The sequence below is a fragment of the Centruroides sculpturatus genome, unplaced genomic scaffold (genome assembly GCF_000671375.1).
Source record: "Centruroides sculpturatus isolate CEXI.00-Female unplaced genomic scaffold, Cexi_2.0 scaffold1790, whole genome shotgun sequence".
Taxonomy (NCBI): domain Eukaryota; kingdom Metazoa; phylum Arthropoda; class Arachnida; order Scorpiones; family Buthidae; genus Centruroides; species Centruroides sculpturatus.
Genome location: NW_019385920.1, coordinates 47104 through 67118, shown reverse-complemented (window position 1 = coordinate 67118; position 20015 = coordinate 47104). Strand labels below are relative to the sequence as shown.

Below are 20015 nucleotides of genomic sequence, written 5' to 3'. Positions count from 1 at the left end.
GAGGAAACAGGCGTCTCAGATTTTTTATCCGGAACCGAGGAGGCGAGCAACGAGGACGCACGTATCGCGCGAGGCCAGGCAACGGTGTACATACAAGTCGTCGCGTATTTAAAAATTAGTTCTCTTTGCTATTTGCTGTTCTTGCAGAAATTTTATCACCTGTGGCGACCATAACAGAGCCTGAAAAAAGAAATAAATGTAATGAATTTCATTATAACTGGATGTTGTGTTATTTTGAATTTTTAATACATACAATAAATATTTCCTATATAAAGTGTAAAAAAAATTTTTTTACAAACAAGATACTCTGTCTCTCCTGTCATGTTTTGCACCATGAATATTATCAATTTAGGCAAGTCCACCAAAAATGTAATTTGGAATGCTTATGACTTTGCCATGTATAGAATGTTTGTTTAATTGCACATCCTATTTTTATAACTTTACAATATATATCACAAAGGTAAATTTCACAACATTGTGTTATAAGTTGTACATAATTTTTTGACACAATCTTTTCTGTATCTAATTAACTGTATGTGAAAATATTCATCATTAGAAATTATGTGTTGTTGTAAAAGTGTGTGATTTGCTTTTCTCGTTCTCTTGCTTCCATAATTTTGATAATTATTGAAAAATGCTGCAAAAGTTCAAGGTATGATCATGAACAATTTTTCTTACCAACATCTTAGAGTAGTTTTAAATCAAGCAGCCATTTCAGTTTGGAAAAAGGAGAATGTAAATGTATCCAACAGTTTGAAGACTTCATGAAATGAACTTGTTCCAAAAGTAAACTACACCTCTCTAGAAAACAATGTTATTCCATTTAATATACTTTATCTTATGGTGATCAGGTTGTATGTGGAGAATCAAAGAAGCTGCCTTTCATTCATTCATGCTAAAGCAGTGTGTCAAATATTCAAAGAATATAATGTATCCCATATCATGTTTGCGAGAGGTGTAGGCCATACAACTATTATTAAAGTTATCTTAAATTCCTTAGGATATCAAGAGTTGTTAGAATACTTCTTGATGTCAATAATAACTTACTTAATCTAGTGTCTAAAATTACAGAAATGAGAAAATTTCTTTACTAAAGTATTCTTAACAGCTTGGAGTTGATAGTTATGAAAGTTCTTTTATTGCGTATTAAGATTTAATAACTCTGCTTTTTAATACAAAACTGTTGGAGACTGCCATTTAAATATGACTTGAAGTTTAAGTTTTCTTTGTATGTTTTCAAACATTCAAATGTGAAATTATGATTCCCAACAAATCTCTGACATTTTCTTTAACATCTCAATTTTCATTATAATAGGTTCTGGTAATTTGTTCGTTTTACATTAATTAACTGTACCGCAGGTTTTTGTCCTTTGGATAAAAATAAATGATTATGATTCGTGTTTTTTTCCCCATTGTCTACTGTGATAGGCATTTGATTGTTCTTTATACAAAGAAACGTAGCTTTATCGGTCAAACTTAACGAGCACGAAATAGAACTGAGTCATTTTACCTATAAATATCTATCTATATAGCATTGCCATCTGGCAGGTTTATTGCACTTTTTTTTATATGGTACTGGATCAGCTGACAGAATGTAATGGCTGTGTGTTACATTGTGTTTGTTTCTCTGATTATGTCTACAAGAATATCAAAAGTTACATTCAAAATGTCTATCTGGCTTGCTTACACATTTTCTATATTTTGTTGTGTGTTTGGAGAGATTTCAATAAAAGCTCAAAGATACGGTCTAACACCAATGATCAAAAAGACCTGCAAAATTAGGGATTGAGATAAGCCCTGGACTCCCAGTCTATGTTGTGGTGGCTACAGTTGGTAGTACTAAATGGTATGGTGTGAGCGGAAAGATCATGTCACTAACTGCTATTTCTGTTTGGCAAATGTAAAGAGGGTTTCTCTGCAAAATCAAAGCAAGCAATTCAGTATCTGAACTTCCCTCAACAATACAACTGGTTCCCTGCGACAGTTACCCATTCCCGAGCCACCATGTGTTTGGGCATTAACAAAGAAGGCACAAAGCACACTGATGACAAGAAAGGAGCTACAACTGGCATTGTATGCAATGATCCAGACTATTTGGCAACACACCTCACCTCATTGCATATATAAGTTCCTAACAAGGTCATTAAGTAATCTGAATTACTGGGTTCATGATTGTATGTAAAATTATTAGCATCTTAATTACATTAACATTTCCTAAATTTTGTAAAGTTTCCTCTGTGACAATATGTGTATTGTAATGATGTGGTTGGTTTATTTTAAAGTTCTCTGCATTTGGAACATTGCAACCCAGTGAAGCACAGTTTACTACACTAAGAATGTGTTAACCTAACCTGAACATTTATCTCTGCAAAAACCAGAACTCCACATAAAACAGGATCCTACCATAGTTACCTGTAATTTTTTATTTTTGGGGGTCCAGAACAAATTAATCAAATTACCATAAAAATCTATGGTAAACTGATAATCAGTTAACAAACAATTCAGGTAGAGAACACAGTCTTGGAATGGATTATGTTTGTTAACTGATCACCCACTATATAAAGTATTTAAAGGTTAAACTATATACACATCATTTAACAGAAAAAAACAATAAATAGAACAGAGGAAAAAAATGTGCACAATGCATTCAGCAAACCACAGCTTAGAAATATATAAATCTGTGTGTTTAGTTAATATATAATTTATATTTGTCATTTGTTTGATTTTAAAAGTAATTAAATTATGCAGGCTTCTATATGATTTTCCATTGCATATAATGGTAATAAAGATACTCTTATTAAAAATTTTAATTTCTTATATAATTAAATGNTTTTCTTTGTTAACCTGTTTACCTTTTTTTACTTTTTTATACCAGTCTACAGACTCGGGATTTATTAAGCCTCCAAAAGTCAGAAACGAATGAAAAACTAGTAGTTTTCCGTGTACTAATGAATAGTACAATACGGTAAAAAATATTGTAAAATTGATTTTAGGTTTTTAAAATGAAAAGCACAAGTATTGTGACTGTTCTTAACAAAAATCGAGATCTTTCCAGTTATACATTTATGATTAATCCCAAATTAGGTCAATTTAATTTACATTAAATTTTTATACATAAAATGGTAAAGTTCCTAAATTCTATGCTTTTTAAAATCCTTTAACTGTTTTGTGTCACTCAACACTTGCAGAACCTATCAACGATGGGTGTATTTATTAACATGCTAGAAAAAAAAAAAAAAAATCTCACATGTGCAGTAGCACCACCTGCCACCACTGCAAATTTTGAGCTATCTATTTTTGCTAATTTGATAACAGACTATATAAGTAGGAGTAAATTGACTTAAGTGACTTTGATTGTTAATATATAATAACCCCTGAAGAACCTTTATGTCCGGTAACAAAAAATGTTTAATAAATCATCCAACAAATGCTTTCAACCTTACTCAAGGTCTGCATCAGGTTAGAGTGCAAGCATTCTGATCTTGTAATTTGATTTTAAAAACATTAAATTTGAAAACCTTTGGAACATAAAATAACAACCAAAACTTAACGGTTGCAAAAGTGTGAAATCTAAAAATTACACATAAGGCAACCCTTGTGTGTCTATTTGTGGATCTGGTATATAAGTGAATAGTATACATTCAACATGATTTATTGGCACCATGATCTTCACACAAGTAACACCAGGCATAAGATAGTGTGATAGTGTGTTATCGTCCTTAAAATTGATGCACTCGCCCATCAGGCTGGCCTTGTATACTTCTAGGGCTCTAATGTGGTCAATATGGAAAGCCCATTTTATTTGCTTGTGCTAGGAAGGTCAGCGTGCACTTCTGAGTCTGTGGCATAAGTGGATAGGGCAATGGCGTGCCTTTTTTTGTTATTGTGCTCACGCGCCCTTAGTTGGTGGAACCAATGTATACTGTATACCAAGCCTCTCCAGAACATGTCCCTCACCGCAACATTGTACACATCTGAAGTTCTAAGATTGTCCAATTTATCTTTTGCATTTCATAATAACATATATATTGTAATAAAAATGACCTTTTGTAGGTCAGTTTGGTGCCAGTTATGCCTGCTATTTCCTTATACAATGCATGTAGGTGTTGGGTGTATTCAATTATGGTGCACCTAGAGTTAGGGTCGGGATTCCGAGCTCTGTTATGAGTCCTTTGGGTATAAATAACAACATTCTAAAATTTATTTAATTTTAATTATTAATTTACTTAAGAGATGGCGCCTAACGCATACCTCTAATGTCAAATTACTTTATTCCAATCATTTAATTATAGCCCGATATTTAGGCGATCGTTTGGTAATTTAGTCCTTTGGGTAATGTGGGTGTTGCGCATATCCCGTTGGTTGGAGAACCACCTAATACATAGTTTGGCAAGCACCTTCTCCAACCAACTTATATACCAGATCTAGAAATAATAGGCACACGTGTTACCTTACATATAATTTTTAGAATTCACGTTTTTTCAACCATTAAGTTTCAGTTGGTATTTTATGTTCTAAAGGTTTTCAAATTTTACGTTTTTAAAATCAAATTCCAAAATCGAAATGCTTGGAACAGAATGATTGCACTCTAACCTGATACAGACCTCGAGTAAGGTTGAAAGCGTTTGTTGGACGATTTATTAAACATTTTTTTGTTACCGGACATAAAGGTTCTTCAAGGATTATCATTAGCACCAGTAATTAAGTTGGAAGATATCTTTGTTGATATAAAGTAGATGCAAAACAGATGGGCTAATCTATTGCTAAGGTAAACTGCAGCATTTGGATTTTCCTGGGAAACTGTTAATGCTTAATAAGGACTATATGATATCTTGAGAAAACTACTGCAGATGATACCTATGGGCAAAAACCCATAATGATGTTCAAGGCCTTTGTTGGTTTTCACAGATTGGCCACATCACAGCCAATTTTAAATACTGGTGTATCTCTGGTAATCAGTCAACTCATTGTGCAAAGATGTATAGCTATGCTGGGATATGATAGTTGTGCTATTGTGTGCCCCTTGTTAATAGCTTGTAACACAAGGCTGTCACAGAGTTTCTTGGTGATATGAGTCCAATTTCATCTGTTTCACACTGCTGGATGGTATCTGGAAAAAATATGAAGCTATGAACCCATCAAGTCACGTGGGAAATTTGAAAACTGGTCTGGGGCATTTACAAATTTCAGTGTCATTCTGTCTTCCTAGGTATCCTGACCCAAACATCTCTGGGATACTGTTGAAACAGCTATTTGAAAGACCCTGCTCCAGCTAATCTTGAGAAATTATGGTTTGCAATTGAGGCAGTGTAAATTGCTATATCTCCATAGTAGTATTATCTTGTGGACTTCCAGCATTTATTAATACAGTTATTAGAGCAAAATGTGGCACAACACACTATTAGATTAGTGTTTCTATTTTTCTGGTATATCTGTAAATGATGATTGTATTATCATTTTAGCAGTATATAATTCTATCATTTAATTAGAAGAAAACCAATATTGGAGATGAATTTAAAAAAACACATTGTTACTTAGATCCTGTTAGAGTTTAAACTTGGCATAACATTACTTAACGATTAATAAATAAATGAATGAAAAGTAGAAAAATATTTTTGGGTCAATTTAAACTCAAATGAGTTAAGTGGAATATCATAACACACATACAGTGTTCATTTTAACAACTATTCAGGCATGAGATCTTTGCCAGCATTGCACAGGTGTATGCATATGGTGCATGAATTGCACTGCACTGCAATGTTTACAGTAAAATCTAAATATATAAAATTACATCCTGACTGACTGGGTGATTCATCATAGCCCAGAGCAAACCGCTAACCTAAAGAGGTGAAATTTTGTACATAGCATACATCATGAAAATGCACACTAAGAAGGGATTTTTCAAAATTCCCCAGGGGGAGAGGGAGAGGATTAAGGCTTAACCTGAATAACAGCTTCTACTGTACTATTTTAGGTGCGATTTTTTTGTTTGTTTATAGTAACAACTAATGATTGAGAATCTTAGTGAAGGAGAATTATTTCTATCAAATTGCAAATTCTGCACAGGTAATAGCTAGTAAATAAATAGATTAATTCAAAGAAGGAATTTGTGTAAATCATACAGTGGTTCCAAGCCAATATATAAATTTTCCATCTGAATACAAGTATAACAGAACAGAATTACAATATTTTAAGATTTAGCAAATGTACAAAATATCTATGACTGTCAATGATAAAAACTAATGTTATAAATTAATGCAAAAACAATTGCATTTTTTATTTTATTTTGTTCTATTACATACTCAAAATGCTCATGACACTAAAAGTGATGTTATGGATGGTTAATTATGGCATAGCACACCTGGCATCAGTACTAAAAGTTTCTCATATTTGCCTCTATAACTTGTTAAAATCATGAAGTGCTACTGTGTTGCATCATAAATCATTGGTCATGAACAAGACAGCATTGTCCTATCCATTGGTTGATCCACTAGTGCACATCTACCCAGGAGTGAGCTGGCATGCTACCTTGCTGATGTAAAACTTTATGTGGACAAATGGCAAGTCATCAAGCCATTTGTTCAATGTCACGTGTAAAGATATTAGTTGCTAGTCTAATGCTGTCAATGAACATGGAACCTTCTCACTCCAGATTCCATAACAGATGATTAGTGTCAAATATGTCTGGTGTTGCTTATTTTGTATGCATCATAATGCATGCTGTACCTAATGGTGTGTATTATGGAAGCTATGCATTTCATTCTGGGAAATGGGCCTTGTCAGTTCATGAAATGTGTTCAAGCAGTTATGGTTTGTCCTAGCACAAATGATTATGTTTCACTAGTCAATTTGCTGTCCATCATCCCCTGAGTGTTGCGCCAATTTCAGAAGCAGTTGAATAGATGCATGCAGGACTATTTTTCAACTGGAAAATGCCAGTGCAGTGTACTGACAGATAACACGATAAAGTATCGGTAGTCAGCATGTAATTTTTTTTTTTAGAAAAAGAGCACAGGATGCATATCATGGTAATGTAAAATCTGATGTATTTATGACTGCTGCAGTCCACATTGTCTCACTGTTTGACATGGGCACATACATAGCTGTGAGAAGAAGTATGCTAAAACTTTGATGTACAAAGAGAGACCTGGACTATGATCTCTAACCACGCTACGGATTTGCATCAAGCAACACAGTACGTTCAGAATCATGTCGCGTGTAGGTCTTGGTGCAGCCAGAAATCATTTGTAGAATCTACATGCCGCTTCTTAAACATTTCTTTGAAGTATAATTATTTGACGGTAGCATTTGTGAGTGTAAGGCGTTACCACAATGCTTTATAAAGACCATTTTTGCACCCGGCTAAGTCCTACTTGTACAGTATGTTGCACGAAAATTTGATCAGTTTTAATGTTACGGATAACATCAGTCTCTCTTTCACAGTTTCTACTTTCCTCATTCCCGTTGGTGAAAATGTAACAATGTTTTAGCTGTCTTCATCTTAATGATTAACAGACTAGTTAAAATGATGTTTGATTTTTCTTTAAACAACATTATTTAGTCTTTCAATGTAATTTCTAGCACATCCTTTGATATAATTTACCTAACTGTTCAAATAATATCCCTCTGGTACGGTTGGTGTTAAAGTACTAAAGAGAATTTAATCACACAAAAGTGTAAAATAAAGAGAAAAAAAAAGGGGAGGTTACCATTTTCTTCTCGCTCAAGACTTCATCCAAGATGGCATTCCTCAGGTAGTGATTAGCGGGTGGCATTTCGTATCCGTTAGAGGCGCTTCCGCTAATTGCTTGACATTCTTTGCTGGCTTCTTTCTTATCCGCATCCGCATTTTGCTCAAATTTACCGAAAAGATACTTGGGAGCGGACGAGACGAAGTTCTTATCTTCGACGCCTTCTTGACTCTCATCCTTATTCATATATTCGGTTTTTATACGAGGAAGATTAGAATATCCGCATTCGTTTTCCATTCTTTTATTTTAAGTTTATAATAAAAAAGAAAGAAAATAAATTATAAGCTAACTACTGTGAAGTCTCTCTCTCCTTCTAATGGCGGCCATTAAAGTTTCGTGCGCCCCCTGGTGATAAATGCCTAGAGAAAATTTTAGATGTCGATGCTATTATTTTATCGTCCTCATATCTCGGGAACAAACTCCGCTAGACTCAGGGTTTTTTCTTTTTATTATTATTATTATTTCCGCCCTGTGAGCACTAAGAGGACCTCTTTAAGCAAACCCATTATGGGGTGGTGAGGGACGCGCCCTCATATCCGGACGGACTACTCCCCGATGAATTTCTGGGGATTTTTCGACCCGCTCGGATTCGAACCCGGACCCCCAGAGCGTTAGGGTTGCCATCTTGACCGCTCAGGTCATCCGGCAGTCACTGTTCTTGAGATGTGAAAAAGGACTTAGAAATACAAAAATTAGCGTAAAGTAGTAAAATATAACCAAAATTTAATTTTCTACTAATTTTTCCGAAATTATTGCTCCTTAGAAAATCGTCTATTCACGAAGAATATTTATGTTTAAAGAATTTTTTGTGTTTAACTAAGCATAAATTGTTATATTTTGCACGTTTTTTTGCTAGAATAACTTAAAAATTGGTGTTCCAGCAAATGAAGCTTATCTGACTGGAGTACTGTAATAATTATGCTGTACTGTAGTTTTGTTCTAACATAATAAATTATATAGATGAAAGAGTAGTAGTTACAAACCTTAAACATATAAAAATATTGCTATAGAAAAGTATTATTTATAATAAAACTAAACATCTACACGTACTTTTGTACCTAAAAAATTAGTTTATTATCCTGCTCAAAACAAATTTAATTCTATTGTAACACTTCTTTATTACATCCTGTACTATAACAATACAAAAACCCACACTAGTACTTTGGACCTTATTGAAAGGCAGCATTTGCAGCGTTTATTTGGTAATATGTGATTATTTAAAATATTTGTAAAGCTAATACAATTTAGAAGGCATATAAAAATTCATTATACAAATGATTCTTTTACATATTACTACTTTTTTGTATTGTTATTCTGCTGAATGCATTAAAAGTATCTTAAAAGACATGTTGAATCCAGTTTTAGAATATACCCTTTAATTTTATTATGCATATATCACTGAAATAATGCCTGGATGCTCGGCTTTTGGTTGTTCTAACTCTTCTGTAAAAGGATATCGTAAAATGTTTTCCAAGAGATCCTGTAAAAATGTGGGGAAAAGTGAGAGTTGATGGGAAAAAAGAAATTAAAGCATAATGCCATTCCAACTTTGTTTTCATTCACAAAACAAATTATTCACAGAAAACCACCAAAAGGAAGGCCATCGACTGTTATATAAAAAGTAAAAACTGCAAAAGTTACTTCTCTAGTACTTACTACTCACATCATCAACAAATTTTGGAACATCTTCAACATTTATAGAAGAAACCACATTAGGTGAAGACATTTCTGTAAATCATGATACATTATCTAAAGAACATACAAAAGATATATTTATATTACAACAGAATTTAAAAAATATATAAACAACTATATAGAAGATCATGTGAATAAAGTGTTAAACATGTAAACACTATCAGAACATTGATATAAGCAGTGGATTAAGATTTTTTCAGAAAAGGTAAATAAACCAGAATATTTAACAACTAGATATGATGGATGATATTTTCCACCAATATTATATTGTGGAAAATCAAAACATTGATATAAAGATTTGACAAACTTGTATATTTAAAATGATTTTTTAAAATCTACTTTATGTTGCAGGAAGAAGCTGCATACATTAAATTTAAATCGTTAAATTCATCTCACAAACAAAGCCTTACGTCCCAAAAATGAATTTCTTTTTAAAATGTTTCGAATTAAATAATTCGCAAAACATTCCAACAGTTGCACCGAGATCCGCCATATTGGGACCGCAGCGCTACTCCGTATACGTAGCGCCATCGTCTAAAAACAACGTCAGGACACCAATATTCCTTAAGGAGTCGCCATTTTGGTTCCTTGGTTAAATAGCCACGGTATGAGGATAAGCTAAGCGTCATCCACATATCTATATAATGCATCTAATTATAAGTTATATGGACTTATTGTCTGTGGTACTAAAATGGCATATCTTTGTCAGTGTACTGTTGTTATTTTTAAATATGAATATATTTAAAAATAACAACAGTTAGTTGCTTATGTCATGCTCTCTCATTTATTTCATATTATGCATTTTGCCCAACCCTGCATGTATAATGATAAACAGGAAATTTGTCGAAAAATACAATGTAACTTGTAAATGTAACTTGTATTTCAAAAGAAAACTACTGTATTACAATGCATTTAGCTTCTAAAATCACGGCAGTGACTCTGCGCCAAGTGAGAAAGACACTGACTGACTAGTTAAAAGTATTGAGAAGGGTCACTTCCCATAGAAGGTGCTCGGAGTTTCGGCGAAAATGTGATAATTGTTTACATTTGTATTGATTGTATGCGTTTTACTTTTTCCACCCGTAAACTGTGTCATAATTCGATATCCTTGTATGTTATTACGGCGTTACCATTAAATGATGTGTTAGAATACTTTAAATTTGAAGAATTAGATAAAATACAGTATATAAAAGGCAGACATGAAACGTTATTAGAAAGAAATGTATCCATCACCATCAAGTTTAATAACACGAAAGGAGAGGTATCTCTTTGGAAGTATTTTTATAGGAAAATGGCCCCTATTTAGATGTTAGACAGGTAAAGAAATCCCGGAAAATTTCATGTAGCCAGCTCGTTGGTTGGGTGCAACCCGCCACCAACTATTAATGTTTAGTGGTTTTTACCCACTTACCCATTAAGAACAGCCGTATAGACGAGCGGTTAATTAAAGTAGTAACCTACCGCTCTGGAGACCCGGGATAATGTCCGGACCGGATGAAAAGCCCCAAGATTTCGGAGAATGGGCCGTCTGGATATATTGGATCCCGTCTCTCACCACTCGGTCGCCTCATTGTTAGCCTGGCCAAACCCTTAATTAGCTTGCTAAAAAAATGTCTCCTCGGTGTCCACAGGATGGGAAAAGTTAAAAAACCAATTCATCTACTGTGGGAGAATATTTAGTGTTTAAAAAATTAATAAATGCAATAAAAATCAAGACTGAATTATTATAAAAAAAACACAAGAAGCACTACATATGCACAATTTCTCTCTTCACGTATAGATAATTCAATAATTGTTTTCATTATTCTCTTTTCTCAAGACACTAAGAAGGGCCAATACAGTTAGAACAGTATAAACTAGCCCAAAAGCAATCCTGAACTGAAGAATCCTGAATTGGTTCATCCATCCAATGGAAGTGCGCAAAATTTTCATGCGGCCACCCCAATTGAATACGCTGATTGATTTGTTAACAATTATAGCAAAAAATGGCCCAAATACCAAATTTTTTGTGTATTCAATATATTGTATTGAATAAATTGGTTATGCGGCCAGCGATCGTCATTTTCTAAAGTTTGGTGAATCCCTGCAATAGATAGATCCTCATCTAAAGGGACAACTTTTTAACATGATTCCACAGCGATGATGCCTTTAGGCATTGAGCTTCTCGGTAATTGTCGGCAAACCTAATTAAGCAAATCTATTATTAACAATCCAAAAACCAACAACAATTAACATTTATTATTTTTGCCAGCAGATGGCGCTACATGTAAAGACTGTGTCATCTAAACACTATCCCAGTATTTTGGGGTAATGTATAGCTTCCAGAGTCTAAGTAATACTCACACAAACTTTGGTTCAGATTGATTTAAGAATAAAGATTTGTATAAAGGACAAACCAACAATAATTGCTTTTTATATACTGTATACAGATTAATTTTTTTTTTTAATTTGAAAATTTGCAAATAAATTGTAATCCTTGATAATCCGGCTGTTCGCTAGTTCGACACATCCACAAATCCGATGCTAGGCTAGTGGAATCGGGTATTATCTGAGCTGTCTGCAAGTCATAGACAAGCTTCCCACTAAACATAGCATAATACCGAACCTGAGCGTAAACGCTTGCGCTGGAGAATAATATTAAAGATTGTCAGGTTCCTCAAGAAAAGTACCGTATCTTATAAACTATAAATATAAGAAAATCAATCCCGAAAATTATTCGCTATAAATACCTCCCACTAAATTAGTGGGAATCCTCCAGCTTGGCAACATTGTTTATCGGTAAAGTTTGTTTGTTTGTTAAATTACGGTAACGCAACACTTGGGGATGCCTTCTAGGTGGTCTTTTTAATGGTAACTCGCCCCTATTTAGGCATTACAGACGTGGATAAACCCGGAAAACTCCATGTGGCCAGATTATCCTGGAGAGGCGCGAACCCATGACCGAACCCCCAGTGTCCAGAGAACAGAATGGCCACTGGCGGGCCTTTATCGGCAAAGATAGGGCATCCGAATGTGATGATCAGTAGTCGAAACTTGCATTTTTCTGCCCCTTTAACAATTGACTCCGCGCTTTTAAATTTCTTTGTGTGTCATTGAATTCACTTACTTCCAATAATCCTGCAATCTCCTCGATCCGACATCCTCGATCCTGCTTCGGTCCCATAAATGTCGGATTACCGAGATTGTACTGTACGTGCAATACATAAAAAATATTTTATACAGTCTCCCCGTGTAATAAGTTTAGTTCAATATTATATTTTATGAATGAAAATTGATGTGGGTCGAGGTTGATGTTGCCGTTGAGGGTCAGACCTATTTTAATGGGTATAACTATGGCATGCCATAAGACCTATAGTATATCACGGGAAGTGCATTGTTCTTCATCCGGCTTTCGTGTGGACAACCCCAGCAGAGGTCAAACCCTTGATAATGGGCGTAAGTTCGATGCTCCACCGCATAGTATTGAAACATGCCACGGTGTTTTCATGCTATTTTTTTTTAGGCTGAAAATGGGGGGCTGGGTGCTAGGGCATGGGGGCCCAACATAGCAGGGACGAACCACTCCGAAAAATTCCTGGGGGTGCCTCCGGGGAGGAGGAAAGGGGCCCCTATTTAGTTAAATTCGAAAATTAAAAAAAAACTAATGGATATAATGTAATTTAATTCTAATAATATTTTTGTAAACATCTAATAAATAACAATAATTATAATCTGAAAAATTTTTAATCAAGATAATTTTCTTGATTGAATTGAAAAAGAAAATTTCGATGACATTAATTGAAGTGTTAATTAGGTATAAAGATAATTAAAATTGAAAAATAAAGTGTTTATTTGATGATGATTTACAGTTAATTATCGTCAGAAAACGTTTTATTATCGCATCATAAAGTAAGTATCAGAAGGTTGCGTCTCGATAGCTATAAGGGTGAGGGAGATATGGGGTTGAAAGTGGTTGACTTCGAAGATGTGTAACAATGGAAGTGTTAACAATAGAAGTGTTAACAGTGGAAGTGTCAACAATGGAAGTGTTAACAATAGAAGTGTTAACAATAGAAGTGTTGAGTAACAAGGAAGTGTTAATATAAAGCGGCATGCAAGATTTACAGGCGGTTTTTTGCGTTTTTGCGGGTCCTTGCAGCTAGATTCTAGATTACTTAGAAAAACAGTCTTTTATATATAAAAAAACTATATTACGTGCAAATAAAAACCCAGCGAAGCGAGTCCTTGCAGCTAGTATAAAATAATAAGCGTCTTCATTTCTAAATATATCAGAAAATGAACATCTCCGTTTTCTCCAATTCATCAAAAAAAAATTAACATCATCATCATCAAATTTTAAAGTAAACATATTTATCATTTACAAGTCATAACAGCTCTTCATTCACACAAATCGTCATCATCACAGCTTCAAATACAAAGCAATCTTTCTCATTTCTAAACACGATTCGAAACCATCATCATAAAAATCGTCAGAAGAATGATCATCATCATCATCATCATCTTATTATCAGAAAATAAGCATATTTATAGTTTCCAAACCGTCAGAAAATAAACATCACCACCAGCTTCGAATCAAAGAGAAAATAAATCATCATCCTCTGTCTAAAACCAGAGAAAGAATCATCATCCCTATCATCAGAAACGGAATATTTGTCGCCATTTTCCGATCGTAAGATACATCGGACATTATTAATAATCAAGTCGAAAAGATATTTTATTAATACTTTCAGATAAATTACATTCCCATGTGATTTAATATCATCATCATCGAACGTGACTTTTGTATGTAAGCAACTAGAGAAATTAATCTTCTAGGTTTGTAATTACACAGAATTTTCAAAAGAGGAACCGCGAATATACAAAAAAACAAAAGGGACACAAGAGAAGAATAACATCTTCGATCTATTAATAGAGGCAGATGGGGGAAGGACAGTCAATGCTTCTATTATGATGTCATTGGTGTAATTTTGTTCTTGCTCCTTCTATACACTAGTGTAATTAATAGAAACTAATCAATGTTTGCGTCTATGCGCCCTATTCACTTTCCTTTTCAATCAAAAATAATAAAATATATTCTAAAAAAATCTCTTTTTTTATAATTACGTTTTGTATAAATGCTTCAGCTTGTGTTTTTTTAAAGCTTCTCCAAAAAAAAAAATAAATAAATAAATAAAAATGAAAAACACAACCCACAACACAAGTTGGAGTTCGCATCTTGTATAAGTTAGTTGGAAGTTTATGTGGTTTTTTTTTGCATTTTTTATGCATAAATTTATAAAATTAATAAACGATTTTTTTGGAATTGTTAGTTTTATCCCTAATAAAACGGAATTTTAGGTTAATTTTTTGGAATTTTGGAGGATTTTTTGGAGGATTCAAGGAGTTTCTGATTGTGGATTTTTTGGGGGATATTTTATTTGTTTGGGGAGTAAATTCATTTAAATTAATAAGTGAATTTTTAAAGAATTATCAGCTTTATCATTTAATAATAATATAAAACTTTTGAAATTTTTTATAATAGAATATTTTTCATTTTTTTCGGATTTAAGTGAAGAGATTCGGACCCGGTTTTTAGATGTTTCGGATTAAAATTTGTAATAATTTTACAACTTTTAATATAAAATAAAAATAATTTTGTTCTTAATAAAATGTTTTGTTTTCTTTTTTGTTTTGAAATTTTAAGTTTGACTTTTATAGATTTTTATTCTTTCCGCTTTCATCAAATTTAATCTGAAAAAATGTATTTATTTGTCAAAAAATTAATCCGAAATTCGCAAATATATATATATATTTAATAACACATAAATATTAAATCGATCGAATAAAATGTTTGTCTGGAGTCACGAATTAAAAAAAAATCGATGGAAAATAAGTGCAATTATTGTTTTTTTCCCTTCTAAAAAATCAGTTTTGAACACATTTCAAGACATTTCTCATCTTAAAAAATTCAAAAATTAGTTTTTAAAATGATATTTACATAATGCCGGACTGCATTAAAGGATATTTTCAAGAAAGTTTCGAAAAATTTCAATAAAAACTGCTTAAAAACGAAAAAAAACAATTTTCAAAGGCCTCCAATATAAAGGTTACGATGATCTCTCATTCATAAATTACATAGTTAAAACGCCGCGATTTTAAGCGCTTTTTTTGGATTTTTGCGGGCAATTTTCGGCGATTTTACTTAAAAAAACAGCACAAAACATCTAAAAACAAGAAGAAAAACAACTTTCGGTGGGTTTAAAACGTTTAAATTCAACAGAATTTGCAAGGTTTATTTACATGATAAGCTCGGTCGGAATATGGAAAAGTTATTTGTAGAAGGTATCATATTCATGAATGATATCATTAGAAACATTAAATATCAATCATAATATTTAATATTTATAATTGAAGATGAGGTTATAATATCGAATTTCCAAGAACAGATTTTTCTTGAAGGGGGTGTCGGGTATCAAGATTAACAACATACTCCAATACTATGATGATATCATCGAAAGTTTTGTTACTTTAGCAACAAGGATGTTGGTTTGTCGATGCTTTTACTCAAATTGGATATTCAAGAAGCATGTTACAAATCGAAATAACTTTTACCTGAAGTACAAACAAAGATTCATAAAGGTTCCATCTACCTATCCACTTTCTTTTATAATTAGAAAAATTTTAACTTACCTTTACTTAAAATTAAATCTATTTTCTAATATTTTTCAATTCGAATTTCATTCCCTTAATGACGTTTCACCCTAATTAGTTTTTTTCGGAATATTTTAATTTAAGCGTTAAAATCTCTTCTCGGTTTTTTTCGTTAGTTGCGAAGGTTTTAAGTTGTTTCTAATGAGAGAAATCTTAAATTTTTCCGGGGATAAAATTAGGGAATTTATCCAGAAATTCCCTTTTGAATATAAGAAAATTTCCCTAAATAATTCAACTATTTTAATTTGAATTATTTAGGGAAAATTTTTAGGGATATAATTTTTTCAAAATTCAACAATTTAAATAATAAAAAGTTTCATAAATAATTATTCAAAACAGAAACCTAAAAGTTTTTCCTGTATAATTTTGTGATTAAATTTTTAACAAGTAGTTTAATTATAAAATTATACAGGGAATATTTTAGGGAAATTTCGGGTAAATTTCCTAATTTTATCCCTGGCTTTGTTTTATTTTTTCCATTATAATCGAAATCAACTTTTTAAATGTTGAGGATATTTTCCTGTAGAGGGAAATATCCTCAATTATCTTCTCAATTTCCCTTTAAAGGGAAATATCCCTATTTCACCAAATTTAACTTTTCTGACGAAGAAAATGTGAGCTTTTTGAGCCCAGGCACGATTGTTTTAAGCTTATGGCGATCGAATAAAATCAAAGTATTTTTCAATTATAGTTTTAACTTTTCTTTTTAATAAAAACGCAAAATGAAATATACGTTTAACAATTTTCTTACCACGAAAAAAAGGTAAATTTGTAACATTTCTCACCATTTAAATCAACAGATATTTTTCCAGAAGCATCCAAAGAAATTTAAGGAGTTAATTACTAGAATTTAATTAATTTAATCACAAAATTACAGAATAAAAAAAAAACACAATTATTTGGCTATTAAAAAGCGACAAGATTTCTCCATTTTAGGACCGTTTTCGGCATATTTGGATCCAAAAGTTTGCGAAAGTAAGAAGAAAATAAAGTTAGAAAAAGTTGGAGAAGGTAGAAGGGATGGTAAGATATGAAAACAAACGAATTTTATAGAAATCTACACAAATCTAATTGTCACATTTATCACGTGGATGGGATGTAAAAGATGTAGTTTTGTAATAATTAACCTCCCATGGTGCTATTCAACGAGCACCGACCGATGACAAAGCAGCTTTCTATATTATCAACCGTTTAGTGTAATTAGAAATGAGACACCGACAAAGCGAGTCACTGCTACACTATACCTGATTGGTTTTGTAGCAAACCTCGTCTTTTCCCACCAACTTGGCTCGCAGGGAATCATGGGACGCCAACCGATATTAAAATTTCTTCTCAATACACAGGTGATGAGCATAAAAGATTGGATCGGTGCTCTATACACACACAACACACATTATTTTTCCTACTGTTTGGGCTTATACTACTACAACTCTTATCAACCAATATACCTTATACATCAATTACAACCGAAGTGAGTAATATCAATCTATTTTAGTCTATAAAATAGCATTATTTTTTTTAATAACGGTTTTAAATTATTTAAATTTGAATTTTTTTTCCTTTTCTTCCGGCCGTTTGAAATGTATGAATTTGAGATTCTAGAGTTTTATAAAAAATCTAGAATATTTTTTTCTTTCAATTTCGTATATTCAATTTTGATTCTATAAATTGATAATTTTTTTACAAATTTTTATTTTTTTTTAATGCAAAGAATTAGCTTTTGTGGGTTTTCTTAATGGAAAATGTTTTGTTTAAATTGCTTTTTTTTGATCCCGACTTCAGTGGATCATCTAAGAAAATTTCAATTTAAATTGTTTGAAAATTATCGTGGTTTTTTTTCTAAAAATTTATGGAGTTTTTGGCGATTTTTTAAAATGTATTTTTGTGGAAAATTCTGGATTATTTCTTTAATTCTACTTCTAAGAAGATGGAGAATCAAAGATTTATCTTGATGAAATAATCTAATATCCAAAGAAATTTAGGAAAATAATTATTTTACGTATGTAACTGATTATCAGTAACTGGTATACTTATTTTTAAAGGCCTATTTTTGTTTTAAGTTAGTTTTAGATAAAGATTTTAATGTGTTTTTAGATAATCATTAAGTATAAACTACAGAAGTTAGCTTACAATAAATTAATTTATAGTTAAATAGCCAATTAAATTCACTGAAAAACTTGAACTCTACTCAAAGTTTAATGCAAGAAAATGTTTTGAAGTAATTTTAGATTTAAACTACAAGCTCACAAGCATATAATCCAATCGGTATGCATTTTGACAGGCCTTTTATGGATAAGTAAACTATTATCTAAGCTGTTGAAAACGTCAAAAACATATACAAATATCTCCAACTTCGCTTTCTAAAAGTATTCATTTGAAATTTTTAGATGAGTTCACCATATTTAACTAATCCATCCCCTTTGCCTCTACTTCCACACGGTCCTACGAGTATATGCGTACAAGATTGCTTATTAATTCGTAGAAGACAGGTAATCTGAAGTTTAAAAATAATAACTTTATATTCTAGAGAAGAAAATATATCTATAATTTATAATAATTTTTAAAAAATTTTTTATGAAGCGTCGCAGCAGAACTACTTTTAGTCCTCAACAACTAAACGAATTAGAAGCTTTGTTTCAGAAGACTCATTATCCTGACGTTTTCCTTCGAGAAGATGTTGCTAGAACTATAAATCTTTCAGAAGCAAGAGTTCAGGTTAGTTTCTTATACTATTTTAATAGAAAATTTCCATAATTTAGCTAGAATAACGCGCGATTCGGTATACAATCTTCGTGCATTTCTCGTTAACTTAAAAATATTGACTGATATTATTTAAGTACAGACACGAAAAGCTTTTTATTTTAATGAGGAATGATGTAGAATTTGAATAATAATAAATTAATTTAGAATTTATGCTGTTTTGTATCTTAAAAAGTGCGATAGTTTTGGATAAAAAGATTTTAGCCGCTTTGCTTTCCCGTTATCTTCTTCTATCTAAACTTTTAACACTAATTCTAAAAGTCTTTATAATGTTAGCATGATTTTTCTTGAATTCTTCTGAACTTAAATCTATTTACAACGTTAAAAATCTTTTCTTCATTCAATATTACGATTCATTCGATTTACGATATCGAATTCCGTTCAAATTCTTTTCATTTCTCCAAATTGGGACATTCTAAACATTAAAAAGAAATATTTAAAAACATTCTCCATTAATTAACAAATTATTCAAGATTTGTTTCGTTCGATCTATGCGATAATTCTAATGCGGAGTCAATGCAGAAAGAATCGTTTCTTTAGTAAATAAATCGACAACGGGACAATATATTTTACATTGTACTGTACTTAATTTATCAGGGATTTAAGAAATTTAATTTCATCATAAATTTAAAATTTGGAAGGTATTTTTGTACTGAACGATTTTAATCAGTGGAAAAATCCCTATTTTCTAGGTAAGAATTTAGATGAGAAATAATCTGGCAGGGAAAAAAAGTACATAAAATTCTTGAACAATTTGGATGAGCAAAACAAGAAATGAACCGTACGTTATAGAATTTGTATAAAACATTCCTAAAAACCCTAAATTTTTCTTAAGAAAATCCCTAAACAACGGTGGCTTTAGAATGAGAAGAGCATAGGCCAAAATTCAGTTAACCGCGTGAATCTATCGAACGAGCTATCATCAAGGGAATTTATTTATTTACATCTGCAGACTTTTCGTTAATTTTGCGAAATTTTAAACAGGATATTACACTATTAAAGATAAAAACTAAAATTCGTTTACAAATCCCTAATAATTAAGCAATGGAATTTCCACAATTATCTTTACTACAAGTATACTAAATGATAAATGAATCATTACGTAACTTAATATCTAAT

General features: G+C 32.0%; 1 protein-coding gene and 1 long non-coding RNA gene across 2 annotated transcripts; one reads left to right on the top strand and one right to left on the bottom strand.

Moving 5' to 3' along the window:
- Positions 1-42: 42 nt before the first annotated feature.
- On the bottom strand, positions 43-8086 carry LOC111612581. The gene is made up of 2 exons (XM_023353812.1): positions 7710-8086; positions 43-180 (listed from the first exon to the last, which is right to left on the bottom strand). Exons 1-2 carry the CDS (start codon positions 7986-7988, stop codon positions 109-111), a joined length of 351 nt encoding a protein of 116 aa, XP_023209580.1. The 5' UTR covers positions 7989-8086; the 3' UTR covers positions 43-108.
- A 9079-nt stretch (positions 8087-17165) lies between these two features.
- On the top strand, positions 17166-18853 carry LOC111612582. The gene is made up of 3 exons (XR_002754631.1): positions 17166-17607; positions 18524-18625; positions 18717-18853. It is a non-coding gene; the product is annotated as an uncharacterized LOC111612582 (long non-coding RNA).
- Positions 18854-20015: the final 1162 nt, after the last annotated feature.